General features: G+C 36.3%; 1 protein-coding gene across 1 annotated transcript; it reads right to left on the bottom strand.

The window, feature by feature from the left end:
• Positions 1–15,432: 15,432 nt before the first annotated feature.
• Positions 15,433–16,929, bottom strand: LOC131845630 (uncharacterized). The gene has a single exon (XM_059194710.1). The coding sequence runs from the start codon at positions 16,927–16,929 to the stop codon at positions 15,433–15,435; it is 1,497 nt and encodes a 498-aa protein (XP_059050693.1).
• Between the last annotated feature and the right edge of the window lie 2,750 nt (positions 16,930–19,679).

Here is a 19,679-nt window from a genome sequence, read left to right as displayed (position 1 = left end):
TAAATATGAGATTAGTCGTTTTTGTACGAGGACGTGTGCACCCTTATACAAGGTTGTACAAATTTTGAGTTATAAAATTATATTAAAATACGATGAAGTTCAGTATATAAGACTCGGCCATACGCTAATTTTCCTATTTAACCTTCCCTCTTACCCTGCATTAAGCCTTATAATGGCCCCCGACTGGTCTTTCTTATAATAGTAATTTTCTATCTTCCAATAACTTAGTTTAAATCAGTTTTAGTCCCCCGCCCTAAGAAAGGCTGCTAATCTAGTTACCCGGAGGTTGTTGTCCCCGGAGTTGATGTCGGGGCAAAGGGGTTCGACCCGAGGTCTCGACCGCAGAAGAGGAGAGTCAGATATTACTCTCCTCTTCTGCACTCCTCGTCTCTTCTGCGCTACGCCCGTAGCAGGATGCCAACCTTACCAGGATAACAAACGATACATAAGATCTCTACAAATACGAGATAGTTCTGTACAACTCTCATGCGAGTGTGTACGAGATTTTGAAAGAAAATATAATAAAATACTATGATGTTCAGTACATAATAGTAATAATATCTCAGAACAATTTACACAGCGCTATATACATAATATATAAAGGAAACACCCAAAACAATCATCCTTATGAATGCAAATATTTGCATTGTGCTAGGAATCGAACTTGCGATCACCGAAAGCAAAGCGGCGTGCTAAACTGTTAGAAGGTCGAATAACAAAAATGCTCCTGGACAATTCAAATGGTTGCTTATTGTACGTATCATCATACATACGAGTAATGTTTTTATTATAAAAAATCAAGGATAAAATTTTATTTTCCAATTATAGAATTTAGCTCCAAAATTGTTCGACTATTGTAACCTATTCATTCCACCATCCTCCGTTTGTACGGACGGAATTTCATGATTGTCATACGCACAAAAGCAATCTATTATTTTAGAAAATATTAAAAATGTCATTCAGAAATGGCCACCCGCGCAGTTGTGTTGACCGATGCATATTTGATAGGGACGGGACGGGCGATTTTCGTTTACTATCCAATCGTAATTGCCTCACATGTGGCTCTTTGTAAATTACCATGTAAATAATCCAGTTTGTTCCGGATATTTCTGGACAAAACCGGTTTCATCCGGTACCAATTACACTAATAAGATAATTGGATTCGATTTACAGGAGCAATCTGTTTTGTTTCACTTTGCAAGTGTTTTAATTTGATGCTGCAAAGACTCCGTTTGTTCAGATTAGTATTTGTATACCTGTTTGCGATCGCAAATAAAAGAAAATAAATAAATAAAATTATTCATATCAAAAATTAAGAATTACCTTGTAAATAATCAGTTTTTTCCGGTATTTCTGGACAAAACCGGTTTCATCCGGTACCAATTACACTATTAAGATAATTGTATTCGATTTACAGGAGCAATCTGTTTTGTTTCACTTTGCAAGTGTTTTGATTTGATGCTGCAAAGACTCCGTTTGTTCAGATTAGTATTTGTATACCTGTTTGCGATGTAAAATAAAAGAAAATAAATAAATAAAATTATTCATATACAAAATTAAGAATTACCCTGTAAATAATCAGTTTGTTCCGGATATTTCTGGACAAAACCAGTTCCATCCGGTACCAATTACACTATTAAGATAATTGTATTCGATTCATCATCTACAATGAAGGATTACCTTGTAAATAATCTAGTTTGTTCCGGATATTTCTGGACAAAACCAGTTCCATCCGGTACCAATTACACTATTAAGATAATTGTATTCGATTCACCATCTACAATGAAGGATTACCATGTAAATAATCTAGTTTGTTCCGGATATTTCTGGACAAAACCGGTTTCATCCGGTAGCAATTACACTATTAAGATAATTGTATTCTATTCACCATCTACAATGAAGGATTACCTTGTAAATAATCTAGTTTGTTCCGGATATTTCTGGACAAAACCGGTTTCATCCGGTAGCAATTACACTATTAAGATAATTGTATTCGATTCACCATCTACAATGAAGGATTACCATGTAAATAATCCAGTTTGTTCCGGATATTTCTGGACGAAACCGGTTTCATCCGGTACACAAATAAGATTGTGTATTCGATTTACAGGAGTAATCTGTTTCGTTTTGCTTTGTTAGTGTTTTAATTGGATGTCACAAAGAACTCTGTTTGTTTAAATTAGTAATATGTACTATACTATGATTGTATCACATATATCACGGTGTTCTGCGAATTGTTCGGATTTATAGCAGCTGGTGAGTTTCATTCTTCCATCACAATAACCCGCCAGACACCAAAATATCCAGTGTATCAAGATGGCTTGATCCTCTGGATGAATAGCCATCTGCCACCGTAGGTTTTTCAGAAAATGTTTCCATATCACCACATTGACACACACACACAGCAGTGACATAATGTTATATTGAGACTTAAATATTGTATCTGTTTCTTCTTTTTTTTTTATATATATACTTTTTAATATACAATCGATTTGTTTACATAAAAATTTTAAATTAGTGTAAAAAGTGAAGTTATGTGTATATGTATATAGTAGATATAGAACCTTAGCTAAGTTCATTTTTGTAACTGTTTTTTTTTGCACAATAAACTTATTATTATTATTATTACATTGGAATCACCTTCCGGGAATGGTATTTCCGACTCGATAAAATAAACCCTCAAGATATGTTTCTTAAAAGGTGGGTAAAGCACTTGCAATTCCCCTGATGTTATGGGTGCTCATGAGTAGCGGTAATCACTAATCAGGTGTGCCACAAGCTAGTTAGCTTAAACAACTTATTAAATACTAGCTTTTGCACGCGGCTTCGCTCGCGTTAATTTATCTCCTTGGGGTGGAATTTATCCTTTCTTAGCGGATGCCTACGTCATAACATCTACCTGCATGCCAAATTTCAGCCCGATCCGTCCAGTGGTTTGGGCTGTGCGTTGATAGATCACTATGTCAGTCACCTTTGAGTTATATATATTTAGGTAGACTAGCTGTGCCCGCGGTTTAAATTTAATAAAAACATAGCCTATGTCTTAATTTGATGCATAAGCTATATTACTGTAAAGTTTCATCAAAATCAGTTCATTAGTTTTTGCGTGAAAGAATAACAAACATCCATAATCACAAACTTTCGCGTTTATAATATTACGAGCTACTCGCCCTGGCTTCGCACGGGTACATATATTATATAAACCTTCCTCTTGAATCACTCTATCTATTAAAATAACCACTTCAAAATCCGTTGCGTAGTTTTAAAGATTTAAGGGGGTCTTCCTATGTGATGGGTTGAAAAAATCGATTTTTTTTTTTCATAAATTGCTCCCTTAACATGTCTAGAATACGGTAGTAAAGCGATTTTAGAAAATTCGAAGTCGTTTTAAAGATACAGCAGGTAAAAGAAAGAGCGGTTCGGAGCGGTGAGTTGGCAGTTAGAGACCGGGCCTATTGTGTACCGTCGGCTTTATACCTGGCCTCCCTTTTATTAATATATTTGTTAATATATTGACTTCGGGCTGTTAAAAAGGATAAAACCAATAAAGGAATAGGAGGAAAAGGAGCAGGTAAACTTACTGATAAAGTTATCCAAGAAATTACAAAATTCTACGGATTAGCAATTCGACGCCATCCAGATTCGCTTGAAGATATGAGAAAGGAAGTTTGGGCAACGTACTATCACAAATGTTCTTCTGATGAAAACCCTCAGCATCAATTTTGTCCAGAAGGCGAAGACAGTTGGTGTAAATGGCGTAAGGCTGAAGCTAATAATGAACTGGACCAATTTCATCACGATAAACCACCTCTAATTCCGCAAGTCCAAGAAGCTATCAAACCGGTTTTCGAAGATTTATGGAAAGACACAAAACAATAACGAATCTTTGAATTCTTTGATTTGGACTTTCGCTCCTAAACATCTTCATTCTGGTCCCAAAGTTGTTGAAATTGCTAGCTACTTAGCAGTTATTATCTTTAATGAAGGTTTTCAAGGTATTTTAAAAGTTATGTCGATTATGGGATGCCCTGTTGGTCGTGAAGCCCAAGCGTATGTTGAGAAACGGGATGAAAAGCGAATCTTACGCTCTGAGCGGCGCGTAAGTGATGTCGTTAAACAAGCCAGGATTGACTCAAGAGCTGAACAATCTGCTTTAAAAGAGTTTCACGAGGAAGAGGAAGGAATACTCTATGGACCAGGCATCGCCGATTGAGAGTAAGTTGATATTTTAATAGTTTTTAACGGACTTGAAACTTTAAACGCGTTTTTCTCAAAACTGTGTTTTTCAAACTTTCCTCCATTGTATCTCAGAAACGGCTGGACCGAATTACTTGAAATTTACAGGGCACACTCAATATATGTAAACGCATGGAATGAACTATTATCAATCGAAAATTTTCAAAACTTCGATTTTTTTATAGCAAAAAACAAAAAAAAAACGCCTAATTTGCAACTTTTATTTCAAATGTCTATCAAAAATCCAATTTTTTTTATATTCATTTGATTATAGGTCATTCCGTGCTTTTAAGCCTACAAATTAAAACGCCTTTTTTTTTTTTTTTTTCAGATAAGCCGATCAGCCGGAATCGTGGAGGAAGTGGGAGCTCTTTTTTTCGAGGCGGGGGTGTTCAGAGCGCTGTAACTCTAGTTTGACTGAATATTTTTAGCTGAAATTTTATATTTATACTGTCCAAATATGTGTTAATAAATGATAAAAAACTTGAAGCTCTAAATATTTACTGGTCGTAGAAAAAAAATCCTAAAATATCCCTAAAAAACAGGCCGTCACATAGGAAGACCCCCTTAAGCACACATAGGGACAGACAGCGACAGCGACTTTATTTTATACTATGTAGTGATTAAGATATTCATATCTAAAATTAAGAATAATAATAATAATAATAAAGACATTTATTCAGCATTACAGTATTCATAGATGCTATCTATCTTATATACTATACAACTTAAAAGCTAAAAGCTAAAACATACTAGTAACGCTGAATGTGAATCACAACTATTATATTCATGGATTAATTTAAGGCGTTTTGGGAACACAAGTTGCATATAAACCACTTCACTTAATAACGTAAACAACATCGCATGAATACTAAGGACGTAATCGGATACAATAATTTATCACAACAGCCTCCCGGCGATCGTGTACCGTCAGGAGATGAATATGGCAGCTGACAGGGCCCGATATGGCAGAATACCCGCCCTTTAGGTTTAACATAATTGGCTACCTTAATCTAAGGGAGTTAGATTAAAAATTGCATAATCCGACACTGAAGTAATTATAATATTAAACCTGGACTGTACACAGTGCCATCTAGTTCTAAGTAATGCTTGTGCCATTAGCATTGGGATGGTCGTGGGTTCGATTCCTCTTAGATGTTATTAAATTAATAGTAATGTCATTTAAATTGTAAGTTATTGACAATTATTTGTGTAGGCATTTCGTGAAAGTATGGATGTTTGTTACGCTTTCACGCAAAAACTACTGAACCGATCATCATGAAATTTTGTACACATGTTCTTGGGGGTATTAGAATGAACATAGGATACTTTTTATTTAATAAACATGCGAGCAAAACCGCGGGTAAAAGCTAGTAATATTATAAACGCGAAAGTTTGTGAGTATTATTTACATTTCAGTTTGTTTCTCTTACACGCAAAGATTACTGAACGGATTTTGATGAAACTTTACAGTATTATAGGTTATACATCAAAATAACAGATAGGCTATAATTTTAAAAGATATTATGTAAATTGGGCGAAATATAATGAGAAATGTCAAGTAAGTGTGATACAGACGAAGTTAGTGTCAGATGTGTTAGGGTCAGATCGTGTATTATAATTTTACAGAGGAATGCATACTTGTATTTTAACAGTATTTTTACCCTCGTATCCGTCAGGCGGGAGTTGGCCTTCAGCCGCTCCATAAGTCCTTCCGCGGGTTTGGAGTGCCATCTGCACTCGCCCCCTAACGTCCGGTGAAGCTGTAAAAGCCAGATACGGCCAACAGCATTAGAGTAGTCCGAAAAAGAAAAGTATTTTTACGTGATCTAGCACACCGCTTTTTGATGCTCGCGGGATCGATTCCTTGTACTGTACAAATATTTATCTTTATGAGTGTGATTCTTTGTACCGGTCTGGGTGTTTTCTATGTATATTATGTACATATTTATTTTTTTATAAATATTTATATCAGTTTTTTTTATGGATGATAATGGAATGGTGCATTCGCTTGCGCTAACGGTTTACGCTGGCGGGGCACCAGTGGAGGATGTTAAGATGAGCATGAGGTCAGGTCAGTTAGTCCATTGTGATAAATTCACCAAGAATTTATCATGATGGTTTCCAGGGGGAACCGCGTGAAGGTCAACCTGATTTGATACGCCATCAGTTCACATTACTAACAATTCCCATTCCCCCCTATATACATCAGTTGTATAGTACCCATAATACAAGCTCTGCTTAGCATGGCACTGGATGGGGCTCTGTGAATTAAAAAAAAATGTAACAGGGATAGCAGCAGTGAAGGTATGTATCTATGTACGGTGGCAACCGTCGTAGTATAAAAAATGTATCATCATCATTACATATGTTAGAATTTACATCATTATTGTAGAAAAAATTCCGATATATTAAAAATATATTAAAAGAAGGTATTTTGTTTTTAGTACTAATGAAGTACCCAATGTAAGGATTATTACGAATATTGTAAATAGCGCCATCTAGTATTTATAGACCAATCTACTACACTGACTTTGGTCTATAAATACGGAGGTCGGTAGTTGAATAATCCTCTTTCGTTCCGTGAGCCGCGGCATTCAGTCGACGAGCGCAGAGCGTGCCAGTTGTGTTTTGGATATTAAAGTGAATTGTACTAGCAATGGTTTTATCCCGGTCTTAGTTGGGCCTGGGGGGAGGCTGCAAGTAGTGAAGGTGAGTGTTAATGCATTATAAAAGGGCCTTTTAAACCTACACCCATGTACACAAGTCACGGGCGCTACTTGGGGTTTCCCTTGCGGTAGCCGGCTTCAAAGCCTCAGTCGTCCGTTATAATAAGTGCACACACATAGTATAAAACAAAGTCACTGTCGCTGTCCGTCCCTACACATGCTTAAATCTTTAAAACTACGCAACAGATTTTGAACCGGTTTGTTTAATACATAGAGCGATTCAAGAGGAAGGTTTATATGTATAATACATGTACACCCGTGCGAAGCTGGTGTATATATAAAAAAATTGAGAAAAGTTTTGTTTGTAATTTTATTTTTAAATGAGCTTTCATCCCCTTCCGTTTGTCGCGTTAATTTCCTTGCAAGCCTAATTACACATAAGCTTATTTGCGCCGCGGTGCAAGGTGAGGCGGCGCGACGGTGAGGTGTCAAGTGTGACTTGTCACGAAGCCTTTTTGAATTTTTTCAAGGGTAAACTTCGTGCTTATTCGTTAAACTGACTTGTAGCTTCAGAGCTATATTTACGGTCATTTTATAAAAGTTTCTGAATTAATATAACAATATTTATAATATTTTTTTTACAGGAGGATAAAGTGACATTTAATTAAATTTTTAGAAATATTTTGTCAGTATGACCCGTAACTCTGTATTATGATACAAAAGAATTTCGAGAATATAAATAAATAAATTATAGTAATAATATATTAGGATAATCACCCCATTTTAGGGGTTTTCTAACTTTGGCTCAATCTGTCGTACTTCCGATCCCCATTTGAATTGGACGATCGCAGGTATAGAGCAAGCTGGTGCATCCCTCCATTATCATCCATACTATAGCCCTTGGCCTAGCGTGGTAGGTGCGTTCGACAGGCGGAGGTGTGAGTTGCACTTTAGGGGTTTTCTAACTTTGGCTCAATCTGTCGTGATTTTAATCCCCGTATGATTTGGACGATCGTAGGGAAAGACCAGGTAGGTGCACCCATCCATTATCATCCATACTATAGCACTTCGCCTAGCGTGGTAGGTGCATTCGACAGGCGGAGGTGTGAGTTGCACTTTAGGGCTTTTCTAACTTTGGCTCAATCTGTCGTGATTTTAATCCACGTATGATTTGGACGATCGTAGGGAAAGAGCAGGCCGGTGCACCTTTCCATTACTATCCATGCTTTGGCTCCAGGCCTAGCGTGGAAGGTGCATTGGACAGGCGGAGGTGTGAGTTGCACCTTAGGGGTTTTCTAACTTTGGCTCAATCTGTCGTGATTTTAATCCCCGTATGATTTGGACGATCGTAGGGAAAGACCAGGTAGGTGCACCCATCCATTATCATCCATATTATAGCCTTGGCCTAGCGTGGTAGGTGCATTCGACAGGCGGAGGTGTGACCAGCACCTTAGGGGTTTTCTAACTTCGGCCCAATCTGTCGTACTTTGGATTTTCGTTTGATTTGGATGATCACAGGGATAGAGCAAGCAGGTGCACCTTTCCATTACTATCTATGCTGTGGCTCCAGGCCTACCATGGTAAGTGAATTCGTCGGAGGTGTGAGTTCTTAATAGCGGTTCCGTATCAAAGAGATGCTGGATCGCAATTAAGAATCTCACAACGACATTAATTAAAGACCTCTTTCGAAATTCCAGCGCCGCGTTCGCGTCGCGTTCCTCGCAAACTAGCCTTTAGTGTTGGGGAAATTTGTTTTAATTAAGAAATTTGCGAGTTGTTGTGGAAATCGTTAATGGTCTCCTTAAGTCGTAGATTTGTGGGAACGTTTGGTAATGTTTTGAGCAAAAAGATGCGAAATTATTTATCTTAAATGTACATATTTAAGATAAATAATTTCATATCTTTTATATATTACTAGCTTTTGCCTGCGGCTTCGCTCGCGTTAATTTGTCCCCTTACGGGTGGAATTTATCAAAATTCTTTCTTAAGGGATGCCTACGTCATAGTAGTGCATGCAAAGTCTCAGCCCGATCGGTTTAAAATTGACAAAGTTTCATAAAAACTTTCATTCCTTATTTTATCCCCTTGGGGGTAGAATTAATCAAAATCCTTTCGTAGCGGATGCCTACGTTATAACATCTACTTGCATGCCAAATTTCAGCCCGATCAGTAATAGATAGAGTGATTCCAAAGGAAGGTTTATGTGTATAGTACATACTATAATTGTTGTTATAATGTAATATGTAAGTAATACATTAGTAATTGTTGTTTTAATGAATGCATATGAAAGTTACATTAAACTATACATAAAAAATTACAAAATTTGTGAATCTGTCTGTTTATTTTTGCTAATCGCTAAAACGACTGGACCGACTTTGACGGTATTTTCACTAGCAAATAGCTAATATTGTTAGGAATAACTTATATTACTTTTAGTTTACAAATTTTATTTATGGTAATGTCACGCGTACGAAGTCGTTGGTAAATAAGCTTGGTAAAGTTTATAAAAGGCACATGTAGAATATAATTTAGAAAATATAAAAATTTTAATTGACCTTACCAAGATCGAACCTAGTACCTCATTAACTCGCACAACGAGCGGCCCACGTTAATACATTGCATAATTTACGCAAATAATTTAATGTAAACGAAACAATGAAACGAATCTTATATTTTCCAATTAACTGTATAAACGCTGAGGATCCCGAATAAGCTGTGCTAATTCATAAAAATGTCCACGGCGAAACGAAGAAAAAGTCCTTTGGTCCTGTCGCCGGCTTAATTAAACAAATAATGGGCGTAATGAGGGCCAGGACAATAAGCCATTATGGCTTAAAATTGACCTCGAGCCATGCAACTTGCCTTTTTGTGGACTTTATCAGGGTGGAGTTTGTTTTATTTGTACCAGAAGAGGCTCCGCTTTGTTTTGGACGCTCTTCATTTTCTGTTATCCCAAACAGTTTGTTATTTCTTTTAATAATAATACCCCTGAACCATTTACACAGCGACATTTAGTTTCAAGGTAACTTTTTAAACATAGGGGACAAACGAGCTTGCGGCTCACCTGATGGTAAGCGATTACAGCCGCCCATGAGCACCCGCAACACCAGGGGAATTGCAAGTACGTTATCGGCCTTTTAAAAAGGAATAAGCTATTTTCCTGAAGGTTTCAATATCGTATCGGTTCGGAAATTGCGGGAAGGTGATTCCACAATGTGGTTGTTCGTGGTAAAAAGTTTCTAGAAAACTGCACTGTAGAGGACCGCTATTCATCCAGATGATCACGATGGTATTTAGTTTGTGGCGGGTGGTACTGTGGTGAGACTCAGCAGCTGGTATTAATCCGAACAATTCCTCAGAACACTCTCCGTGATATATGCGGTAGAAAATGTATAGAGATGAATGGCGTTCCTTCACGAACGCCATTCATCTCGGTCAGGATTTATTTTTTGGAATTATTAATAATTAATTTAATTTTACATGTTACTTGTTATGTTAAATTGTCCAATGCCAATTAATAATCTTCGCCAATAGTATTATTAGATTCAATTCTTTCATTATCCAATTTTAACAAGTAGGTTGTATTGGGAAGTTTCAGAAATGATACGTCGATGCAGCAGTACTTTTATTTTATTCCTTTTTCAAATTACACTCCACATAAATTGCGTCGCTGTACATTCACGTCTGGTCGTCTCGGTCGCCTCGAACAGACTGAGAGCAGCCCGCTCTCTCATTGTTCCCGGCCTATTTATCTCTATTCCTATTGGTGGCGGCATCATCGTGACGTCACCAACATCATATGACTCGCTAGGGTTCCAAATTTGAAATGTAAGTAGTTTGTGAGTATGGAAGTTTCAGAAATGATACGTCGATACAGCAGTACTTTTATTTAATTCCTTTTTCAAATTACACTCCACATAAATTACGTCACTGTACATTCACGTGTGGTCGTCTCGGTCGCCTCGAACAGACTGAGAGCAGCCCGCTCTCTCCTTGTACCCGGCCTCTTTATCTCTATTCCTATTGGTGGCGGCTTCGTCGTGACGTCACCAACATCACATGACTCGCTAGGGTTCCAAATTTGAAATGTAAGTAGTTTGTGAGTATGGAAGTTTCAGAAATGATACGTCGATGCAGCAGTACTTTTAATTTATTCCTTTTTCAAATTACACTCCACATAAATTTCGTCGCTGTACATTCACGTCCGGTCGTCTCGGTCGCCTCGAACAGACTGAGAGCAGCCCGCTCTCTCCTTGTTCCCGGCCTGTTTATCTCTATTCCTATTGGTGGCGGCATCATCGTGACGTCACCAACATCACATGACTCGCTAGGGTTCCAAATTTGAAATGTAAGTAGTTTGTGAGTATGGAAGTTTCAGAAATGATACGTCGATGCAGCAGTACTTTTATTTTATTCCTTTTTCAAATTACACTCCACATAAATTGCGTCGCTGTACATTCACGTGTGGTCGTCTCGGTCGCCTCAAACAGACTGAGAGCAGCCCGCTCTCTCCTTGTACCCGGCCTCTTTATCTCTATTCCTATTGGTGGCGGCATAATCGTGACGTCATCAACATCACGTGACTCGTTATGGTTACTACTACGTTATGGTTTTAAATTTGAAATGTAAGTAACAAATTAGTGAATTGAGTGTTCTTTATGTATTGAAGCTAACATTTATAAACAGAACTTGTGTTATGGGTACTAGACAGCTGATTTTTTTTTTTTTTTTTTCTCTTTATTTTTTTTTTTGGGATTTTTGTGCACATAATGTGACGATGACAATCCCATCGTACCTATACTAATTAACAAAAATAAACTAAAAAAACTTAATCTAATATGTTACCATCCAGAGCAATAACTTGGCTGCATCGGAAGCTGGTTCTGCCAATATTTCATGGAATACTCCTACGTCTAACCTATTTAACATTAAAGCTTGGATGGTATATTCTCTTTTATATGCGTTACGAACACATTCCATTAAAATATGATGCAGATCTTCTTCTTTTCCACAAGCTTCACAATTAGGGGATATCTTTTTTTTCATTAAATAAGCAAATTTATTTAATGGAATGTGTCCGGAACGCAGTCTATTCGCAATAACAATGTGCTGCCTATTAATCTTTGTGAGTGCGAACCATGGAATACGAGGAGGCTGGCACTGTATCGTTTTATACCATATGCCCTTTGACTTAGATCTTTCATCAAAATATTCTTTCCAGCTTTTATAGCACTTTTTTTTATACTTGCTTAGTATCTCTGAATAGTCTGGTAACACATCAATAATTACTCCTTCAGAGCAGGCTTTTTTGGCCAAAGTATCAGCCTTCTCGTTTCCCTGTAGACCCACATGAGCTGGGAGCCACTGCAATGCCAATGTCACATTTTTAATCCTAAAATTATTAATTTTATCTAAAATTTTGTATGCTGTTGATATTCCTCTATATCCGGAAGCGCATTTTAAAATATGGAATAGGGCACTTTTGCTATCCGTACATATGACAATATTACTTACATTTAAACAGTTCAGACAATATGAAAGTGCCATTGAAATTGCAATGAGTTCCGCCGTCATAATCGAGATATTGTTTTTTATTTTATACATTTCGTATGTGTTTCTATCAGGATCGTAATAGGCAGCACCAAGACCGTTGGTAGATTTTGATCCATCTGTAAAAATATATTGCCAATCACCGTATTTCGTATTTAGTTCTTTCAATACCTCATATTTTAATTGATTAATTTCATAGTCACCTTTTGAACTTTTTATACTATCTACCTCAGTTTTAATTATATTTTTAATATTAAAATTTGTAACCCATGTACTCAGAGTAAACATTTCCAGAGGATCAGATGTCGATATATTCTCTTGTATGGTTTCATTTGAGCAGATTGTCAAAAGAGGTTTTCTCTTTCTATTCCAATATCTATTGTCACATAGTTCACTGAGATTTGAAATTAGTGCAGCCGTTACTTTTGTGGTCCATGACTGAGATTTTAAACAGAATTTATATGCAAGGAACTGTCTTCTGATAAACAAAGGTGGAATACCCAGTTCACATTCCATGACATGTGTTGGTGTGGTTTTAATAAAGCCGCCTATAATCCTTAATGCTTGATTTTGAACAACATCTAATTTGGTCGTATGGCATTTAGCAGCGTTGTCATAGAGTGGGCTCGCATAATCAAACCTACTCCTAATTAATGCTATGTATAATCGTCGTAGATGTACAGGATGCATTCCCCATCCAGATCCCACTAGAACTTTAAGTAAAGTTAAAAATTTTTGTCCCTTTTCCCGGATTTCTTTAATATGCTTTCCCCATCGTAATGACTTATCTAACCATAGACCTAGATATTTAACATTTTGCGCATCCTTTAATGTTTGGTCATTGACAAGTAGTTCTAAAGTTTGTTTCTTATTGCCTCGACTAAAATAGCAGACCTTTGATTTGTTAGCTGACAATTCGAGTCCCAATTCACCTAGTATATTGGCCAATATATTCAAGCAGCTCTGGATGTTTCTTATGCTATCTAAAAAATTATATGCTGTTGCATATAGTACAAAGTCATCTGCATATTGACAGATATAAATTTGTTCCATTCTCTTACAGATTTCTATGGTAGCTATATTAAATAATAAGGGGGATAAAGGGTCTCCTTGAGGGATCCCTTTACTAGTCCATCGTATATGCATTTTACCTTCATCTTCGTCGCTTCTAATCATAAGGTGCCTTTCTTTTAATATTTCCCAGATGTAAGTACACATTTTACGCCCTACTGACAATTCGTCTAGTATATGTACTATTTTTTCTATTAAAATGTTATTATATGCTCCTTCTATATCCAAGAAACAGGCTATTGTTGGTACATTCGTAGAGAATCCAATTTGTATCTGAGTAATCAATCTGGTGAGACAATCCAAACATGATTGAGCTTTTCTAAATCCGGTAGTATTTACAGACATAATTTTGTTTTTCTCCACGAACCATTCAAGACGTTTTACAATCATTAGATGGAAAGTTTTACACAGGCAAGACACTAGTGTGATTGGTCTTAGTTGTTCTTTAGTCGCTTCATTGGATTTTGGAATTGGTATAATGAGCACGTCTCTCCATTGTGAAGGGACGGATCCTGATCGATAAATATGATTGTATATTTTTAGTAAATGTGTCTTAGCTACATCAGGTAGGTTGTAAATCATAGAATATGAGACTTGATCGGTACCTGGAGCCGTATCTTTACTCTTTAAACAATTGAATAATTCTGCAGTTGTAAAGTCAGCGTCGAGATTAGAATTAAAGCCGTTTAATACTGGTGGCGGGGGTGATACCGAATCAGGAGCTAATGTAGCTAGTAGTTTTAACTTTGCTTGTTCTGAAGAGTATGCCTTCTTTTGTTTTAAACCCTTCATCCACCTCATTTTTCGCCACATATCTGCGACTGACGTGGTATCCTGTAAACTATTGCAAAATTTTTGCCAATGCAGAGATTTTGCTCGTCTTATAAGTCGTTGCGCTTCTGAAACTTTCTGTTGCCATATAGATAGGTTTCTAGGTGTAGAATTCCGTCTTAATTGTTTCAGTGCCAATCTGCGTTCAGCTATTGCTTTAGATATTTCTGGGTTCCAGTATGATTTTGGTTCAAATTTATTTGCGGGGTCCATGCTATATTTTTTTATAGGTATCGATTTGTCAGCAGCCTCGTTGATTACTTTTAGTAGAATATCATACATATTTTGTACATTCATACCTACGTCTATATCAACTAACGTGTTATTTATTACATCTTTATATCTTACCCAATCAGCGCATTTAAAATTTCGTTTATTAATTATATTTGTTTTGTCTCTATACTTAAAGTTAATTTTAATAATCAAATGATCGCTTCCTAGGCCTTCATTAGTCACTTTCCAGTTTGAATTTATTGCGATATCTGTAGTACAGAAAGTTATATCGGGAGCTGTTTGCTGAAGGGAGCCATTAACTACTTTTACTCGTGTAGGGTTGCCGTCATTAATTGAAATATATCCATTATCAAGGGAGCTATCGAATAATTGTGTACCTCTTGTATCAGTTTTACATGACCAATTTGAATGGTGCCCATTAAAATCACCAAGTACAATTGAGTTGGTGGAGAAACATGAAAATATGCTATCCCAATCAAACTGAGAAGTACGTACAGAAGGTGGGCAATATATAGATATAATATTTTTAATAAGTTTACAATTCATTATTTTAATGTTAATAAGTTCTATGCCATTATTCGCTATATCTATTGGATTTATCATTGCTTTTATTGATTTATGACATAGCACAGCTACCCCACCGTAAGAATCATCCCTGTCTTTTCTAAAAATATTATACGCCGATATATTAAAGGCCGATTCTGGTTCTAACCAAGTTTCGCTAATCACTGCTATGTGAATTTTTTCCCTATTTAACAATAGATCAAAATCTACCAACTTAGGTCGTATACTTTGTGAATTCCATTGTAAGATATTAATATCACATTTACTATTGGTGTATCTAGCCATTATTAAACATTTTGTATATTTTATTAATGACATCTCCCTCACTGATAACACTCATAACATAACACATTATTTCTTCCACTATGCTCTTAGTACACATTATAATTTTTTCTTCACATGCTTTTTCGGATAAAATTATTTGTTGCATTTTACGCAATATCTTGATAATCATTGGAACTTTATGTTTTCTATTACTTTCCTTATCATCGTCATTGTTATTCGTTCGCGTCTCAGTGACTGTGTCATCTAATTCAACTTCCCTATTAATTGATTTTAGGTTTCTTTTATTTTTCTTCTTTTTAGGTTTATTTCCTGTCTTGTATGTTATATTTGGTGTTCTTTCATCTGTATTGTTGTCCGAGTCATTTGTTTCCTCATTAACTGTAAATTGATCAATATTAAATTCCTTCGTCATGAGTGCATCACGGTATGATCTATTTAAAGTAGAAGATATATTGTCTGGTATCGAATTAACAGTAGTGAGATTTTGTTTCCTTGTTGTTTTAAGTTTTTGTTGGGCATATAAATTGAGAGCTTGTTTGTAGATACAGTTATTTTTGCTCATTAACTTTCTAATTTCCTGTTCCTTTATAAATAGCGGACATCCTTTGTCAAGTGCCATGTGAGAGCCATTGCAGTTTATACATACAAATTGTGTAGTCTCACAGTTATCATGAGATCCTCCACATTTGGGGCATTTTACTTTATTTGTAGGACAAGCTCGTTTTACGTGGCCAAATTTCCAACATCCCGAGCATTGGGAGACTGGGAATGTATATGTTTCCACCTTGAACCGGCAGCCGTATCCATAAATATACGAGGGCAAAGATGGACTTCGGAAACAAAGACGTATTACTTCGCTGTTAACCCATTGACCCTTGTCTGTTAATCGTTTGAGCCTTCTTACAGATATAATTTCTTGTTCGCTTTCAAATAATTTAAGAATTTCGTCTTCTCCTATATCGAGGTCGATGTCTTTAACTACACCATATGTAAAATAAACTTGATTTGACCATTGGCATCTATAATTCAATTCCATAAACTTTTGACAATTTAACAACTTCTCTGCATCTTCTTTATCCTTAAAGGATATAATTAAGCGGTAAGGTCCCTTATACTTAATTCTCAATATATTAGTAATATTTTCAGACTTTAATAACTTTGCCATTCCTATTTGTTTGGGCAGTATATCTTTCGAAGATACAATAATTTCAAAGTTGTCGGTAACATTTTCTTGATTTTTGTTGTTTGACAAACTACGCAGTAATCGTTTTGGTTTTCTAGTAACGGTAATAAATCCATCTTCGTCAGCATCTTTGCTGCCGCTGCTGTCTTCCCTTAACCTTTTTTCCACTTGCCGCTGTATCTCACTATGTACTAACACGGTTTCGTCTACCTGTTCACACTCATTAGTCGCCATATCTTCGCATACGTCACTGTGAACTAACGATTGAATTGAGCTAACGCTCTGTGACCGCACGAAACTATCCATTATCACAAACACAGCTGCACCGATGCATTAGCAACCGGTATACAAAATATGTAAGTAAAATAGATAATAATCAGCGAGCTATGCGCACGTGTGCCTGTCTCAGTCGCCGGCACGGCACTGTAGACAGCTGATATAAATACTTGTTGTTACTGGCTAATGTATGGAACTGTACTTTTTATTCTAAATTTGTATTTGAATATATATATATAACTAGCTGTTTCCGCGACTTCATCCGCCTGTAATTTAACTTTATGTTTCTGAAATAAAGTTAGCCTAAGTTACTCCTTATTACAGCTACCGGCCAAAGTCCCATCAAAATCGGTCCAGCCATTTCAGAGATTAGCCGGAACAGACAGACAGACAGACAATAATTGTAAAAATGTTATTTTGGTGTATGTACCGAGATATTCATATGCAAGTAGTAAAAAATGGTTATTTCAATATTACAAACAGACACTCCAATTTTAATTATATGTATAGATAAGACGGTACAGTGTCCGACTAGTTCCCAGTCTACATAAAAAAAAAGGAATCTCAGCTATAATTTCTTGCGGGAAAATCTTGCCTTCATCCTGTTATTTGGGGTTGGATCGATAGGTAAAATTCTCTGACGTCATACCAGATCCATCGTCATACTCGTTGAATCTGATCTTAAGTGTCAAACTTAAATTATAAGTCATTACATGGTGACGCTATCACCATGTAACGACTTCAATATACGAGCTCAGTGTAAACAAGCGACAAATTGTTTTACAACCTTCAGTCGGTTTGTGTTCAAAACAACTTGATACCTCACCTTATGAATTATATTTTTATTTATTTATTTATTACATTTATTACAGCACACATCTCAACACAATAAAAACGATGCCGACAGCTGCATATAAATTATTATATAATATCTTATATAATCATTTATATGCAGCTAATAAAAACAATTCATTAAATTAGAGATGAAATCATTATATACAAAGAAAAAAAAAAATAAAAGAACAACATAGTAACAAACAAATAATAATAATAAAAAAACCAATAATAATAATAAAGTAAAAAATGCATTTCCTATCCACCACTGCGGAGCATCGCCACCGCGTCACTGTACTGATGTGTGTGTAAGGGGCCCATCTCAGCATTATGCCATGACAAAAGCCACGACGCTGATTTTCAATGGAATTCAAATGTGCATATAATATAATTAATTTAATACAATATCATATATAATAGACTACATACATAGTTTAAAGGGTATGTATACTTAAATAGAATTACTATTGTATATTTGATGTATGTATGTATTTTATTTATATTTATCTATAGCTTTATATATATTGTATGTACTAGCTTTTGCCCCCGGCTTCGCTCGCGTTATCCCCTTAGGGGTGGAATTTGTCAAAATTCTTTCTTAGGGGATGCCTACGTCATAGTAGTGCTTTATACATGCAAAGTCGCAGCCCTATCGGTTTAAAATTCATAAAGTTTCATACAAACTTTCACCCCCTATTTTATCCCTTTGGGGGTAGAATTAATCAAAATCCTTTCTTAGCGGATGCCTACGTCATAACATCTACCTGCATGGCAAATTTTAGCCCGATCCGTCCTGTGGTTTAGGCTGTGCGTTGATAGATCACTACGTCAGTCACCTTTGAGTTATATATATTTAGATGTACGTACAGCTATATCAAGCAAGTTAAAGAAAAATTGGAGTCGTGTCGTATCAACAGCTAAAAGGACTGATAGAAGATCGTGGAAGGTGGCGGGAGCTCAACCGACAAGAGCACAGCTCTTATATTATGATTGAATGAATGTATTTGTATATGTATGTTTATATGTTAAAATTTTCATAAGTATATATACACATATATATATATTAGTGGATGGATATATATTTTAGTTTACGCTGGCGGGGCAGAAGTGAATAATAATATGAACATGAGGTCAGGTCAGTTAGCCCATTGTAACAAATTCTTCAGGAATTTATCACGATGGTTTCCAGAGGAAGTGGAGGTTAATTTGACCATACATTGCTAGCAGTAGAGTTATTAGTTCTCATTACTAACAATCCCCTTCCGATCGAATATATATATATATATTTTTTTATGGATGATAATGGAATGGTGCACTCACCTGCGCTAACGGTTTACGCTGGCGGGGCTCCAGTGGAGGATGATAAGATGAGCTTGAGGTCAGGTCAGTTAGCACATCGTGACAAATTCACCGAGAACTTATCACGATGGTTTCCAGGGGGAACCGTGTGGAGGTCGACCTAACATGGTACATTCCTAGCAATGGAAGTTACTAGTTCCCATTACTAACAATTCCCTTTCCCCTATACAATATATTAGGATGGTTTTTATTCGAGTTCTTGTTTGAATAAAATCTTCTGAAAGAACATAGTTTAACTATTATGTTATCTGTGGTTTAACTCACTAATGCTTACTATCCATTTACGTGAGTATACATCAAGTGTCGCAACAATACCCTGCCACTAGTCGGTGACACTCCTGACACCGACACTGAATCAAATGATAGATCAATTACTGCCGCAGTCACGCGCGGCACGTATTTTTTATTTAGCAAAAAGATAGTCACTACAAATTGCACTTTTGTTGCAGATTAGTTCGGCCGGCGTCACAGTAACAGCGATAAAAGGTAAAGCTATGTTTAATTTATCTATTTCTCAATATTAATCTGTGTGTTTTATACTAGCAACTAGCTTTTGCCCGTGGCTTCGCTCGCGTTAAGAAGTATTA

This window comes from Achroia grisella, unplaced genomic scaffold (assembly GCF_030625045.1).
Source record: "Achroia grisella isolate CSIRO2021 unplaced genomic scaffold, CSIRO_AGI_Agris_v1 utg478, whole genome shotgun sequence".
NCBI classification, from domain to species: domain Eukaryota; kingdom Metazoa; phylum Arthropoda; class Insecta; order Lepidoptera; family Pyralidae; genus Achroia; species Achroia grisella.
This window is presented reverse-complemented; position numbering and strand designations above follow the sequence as displayed.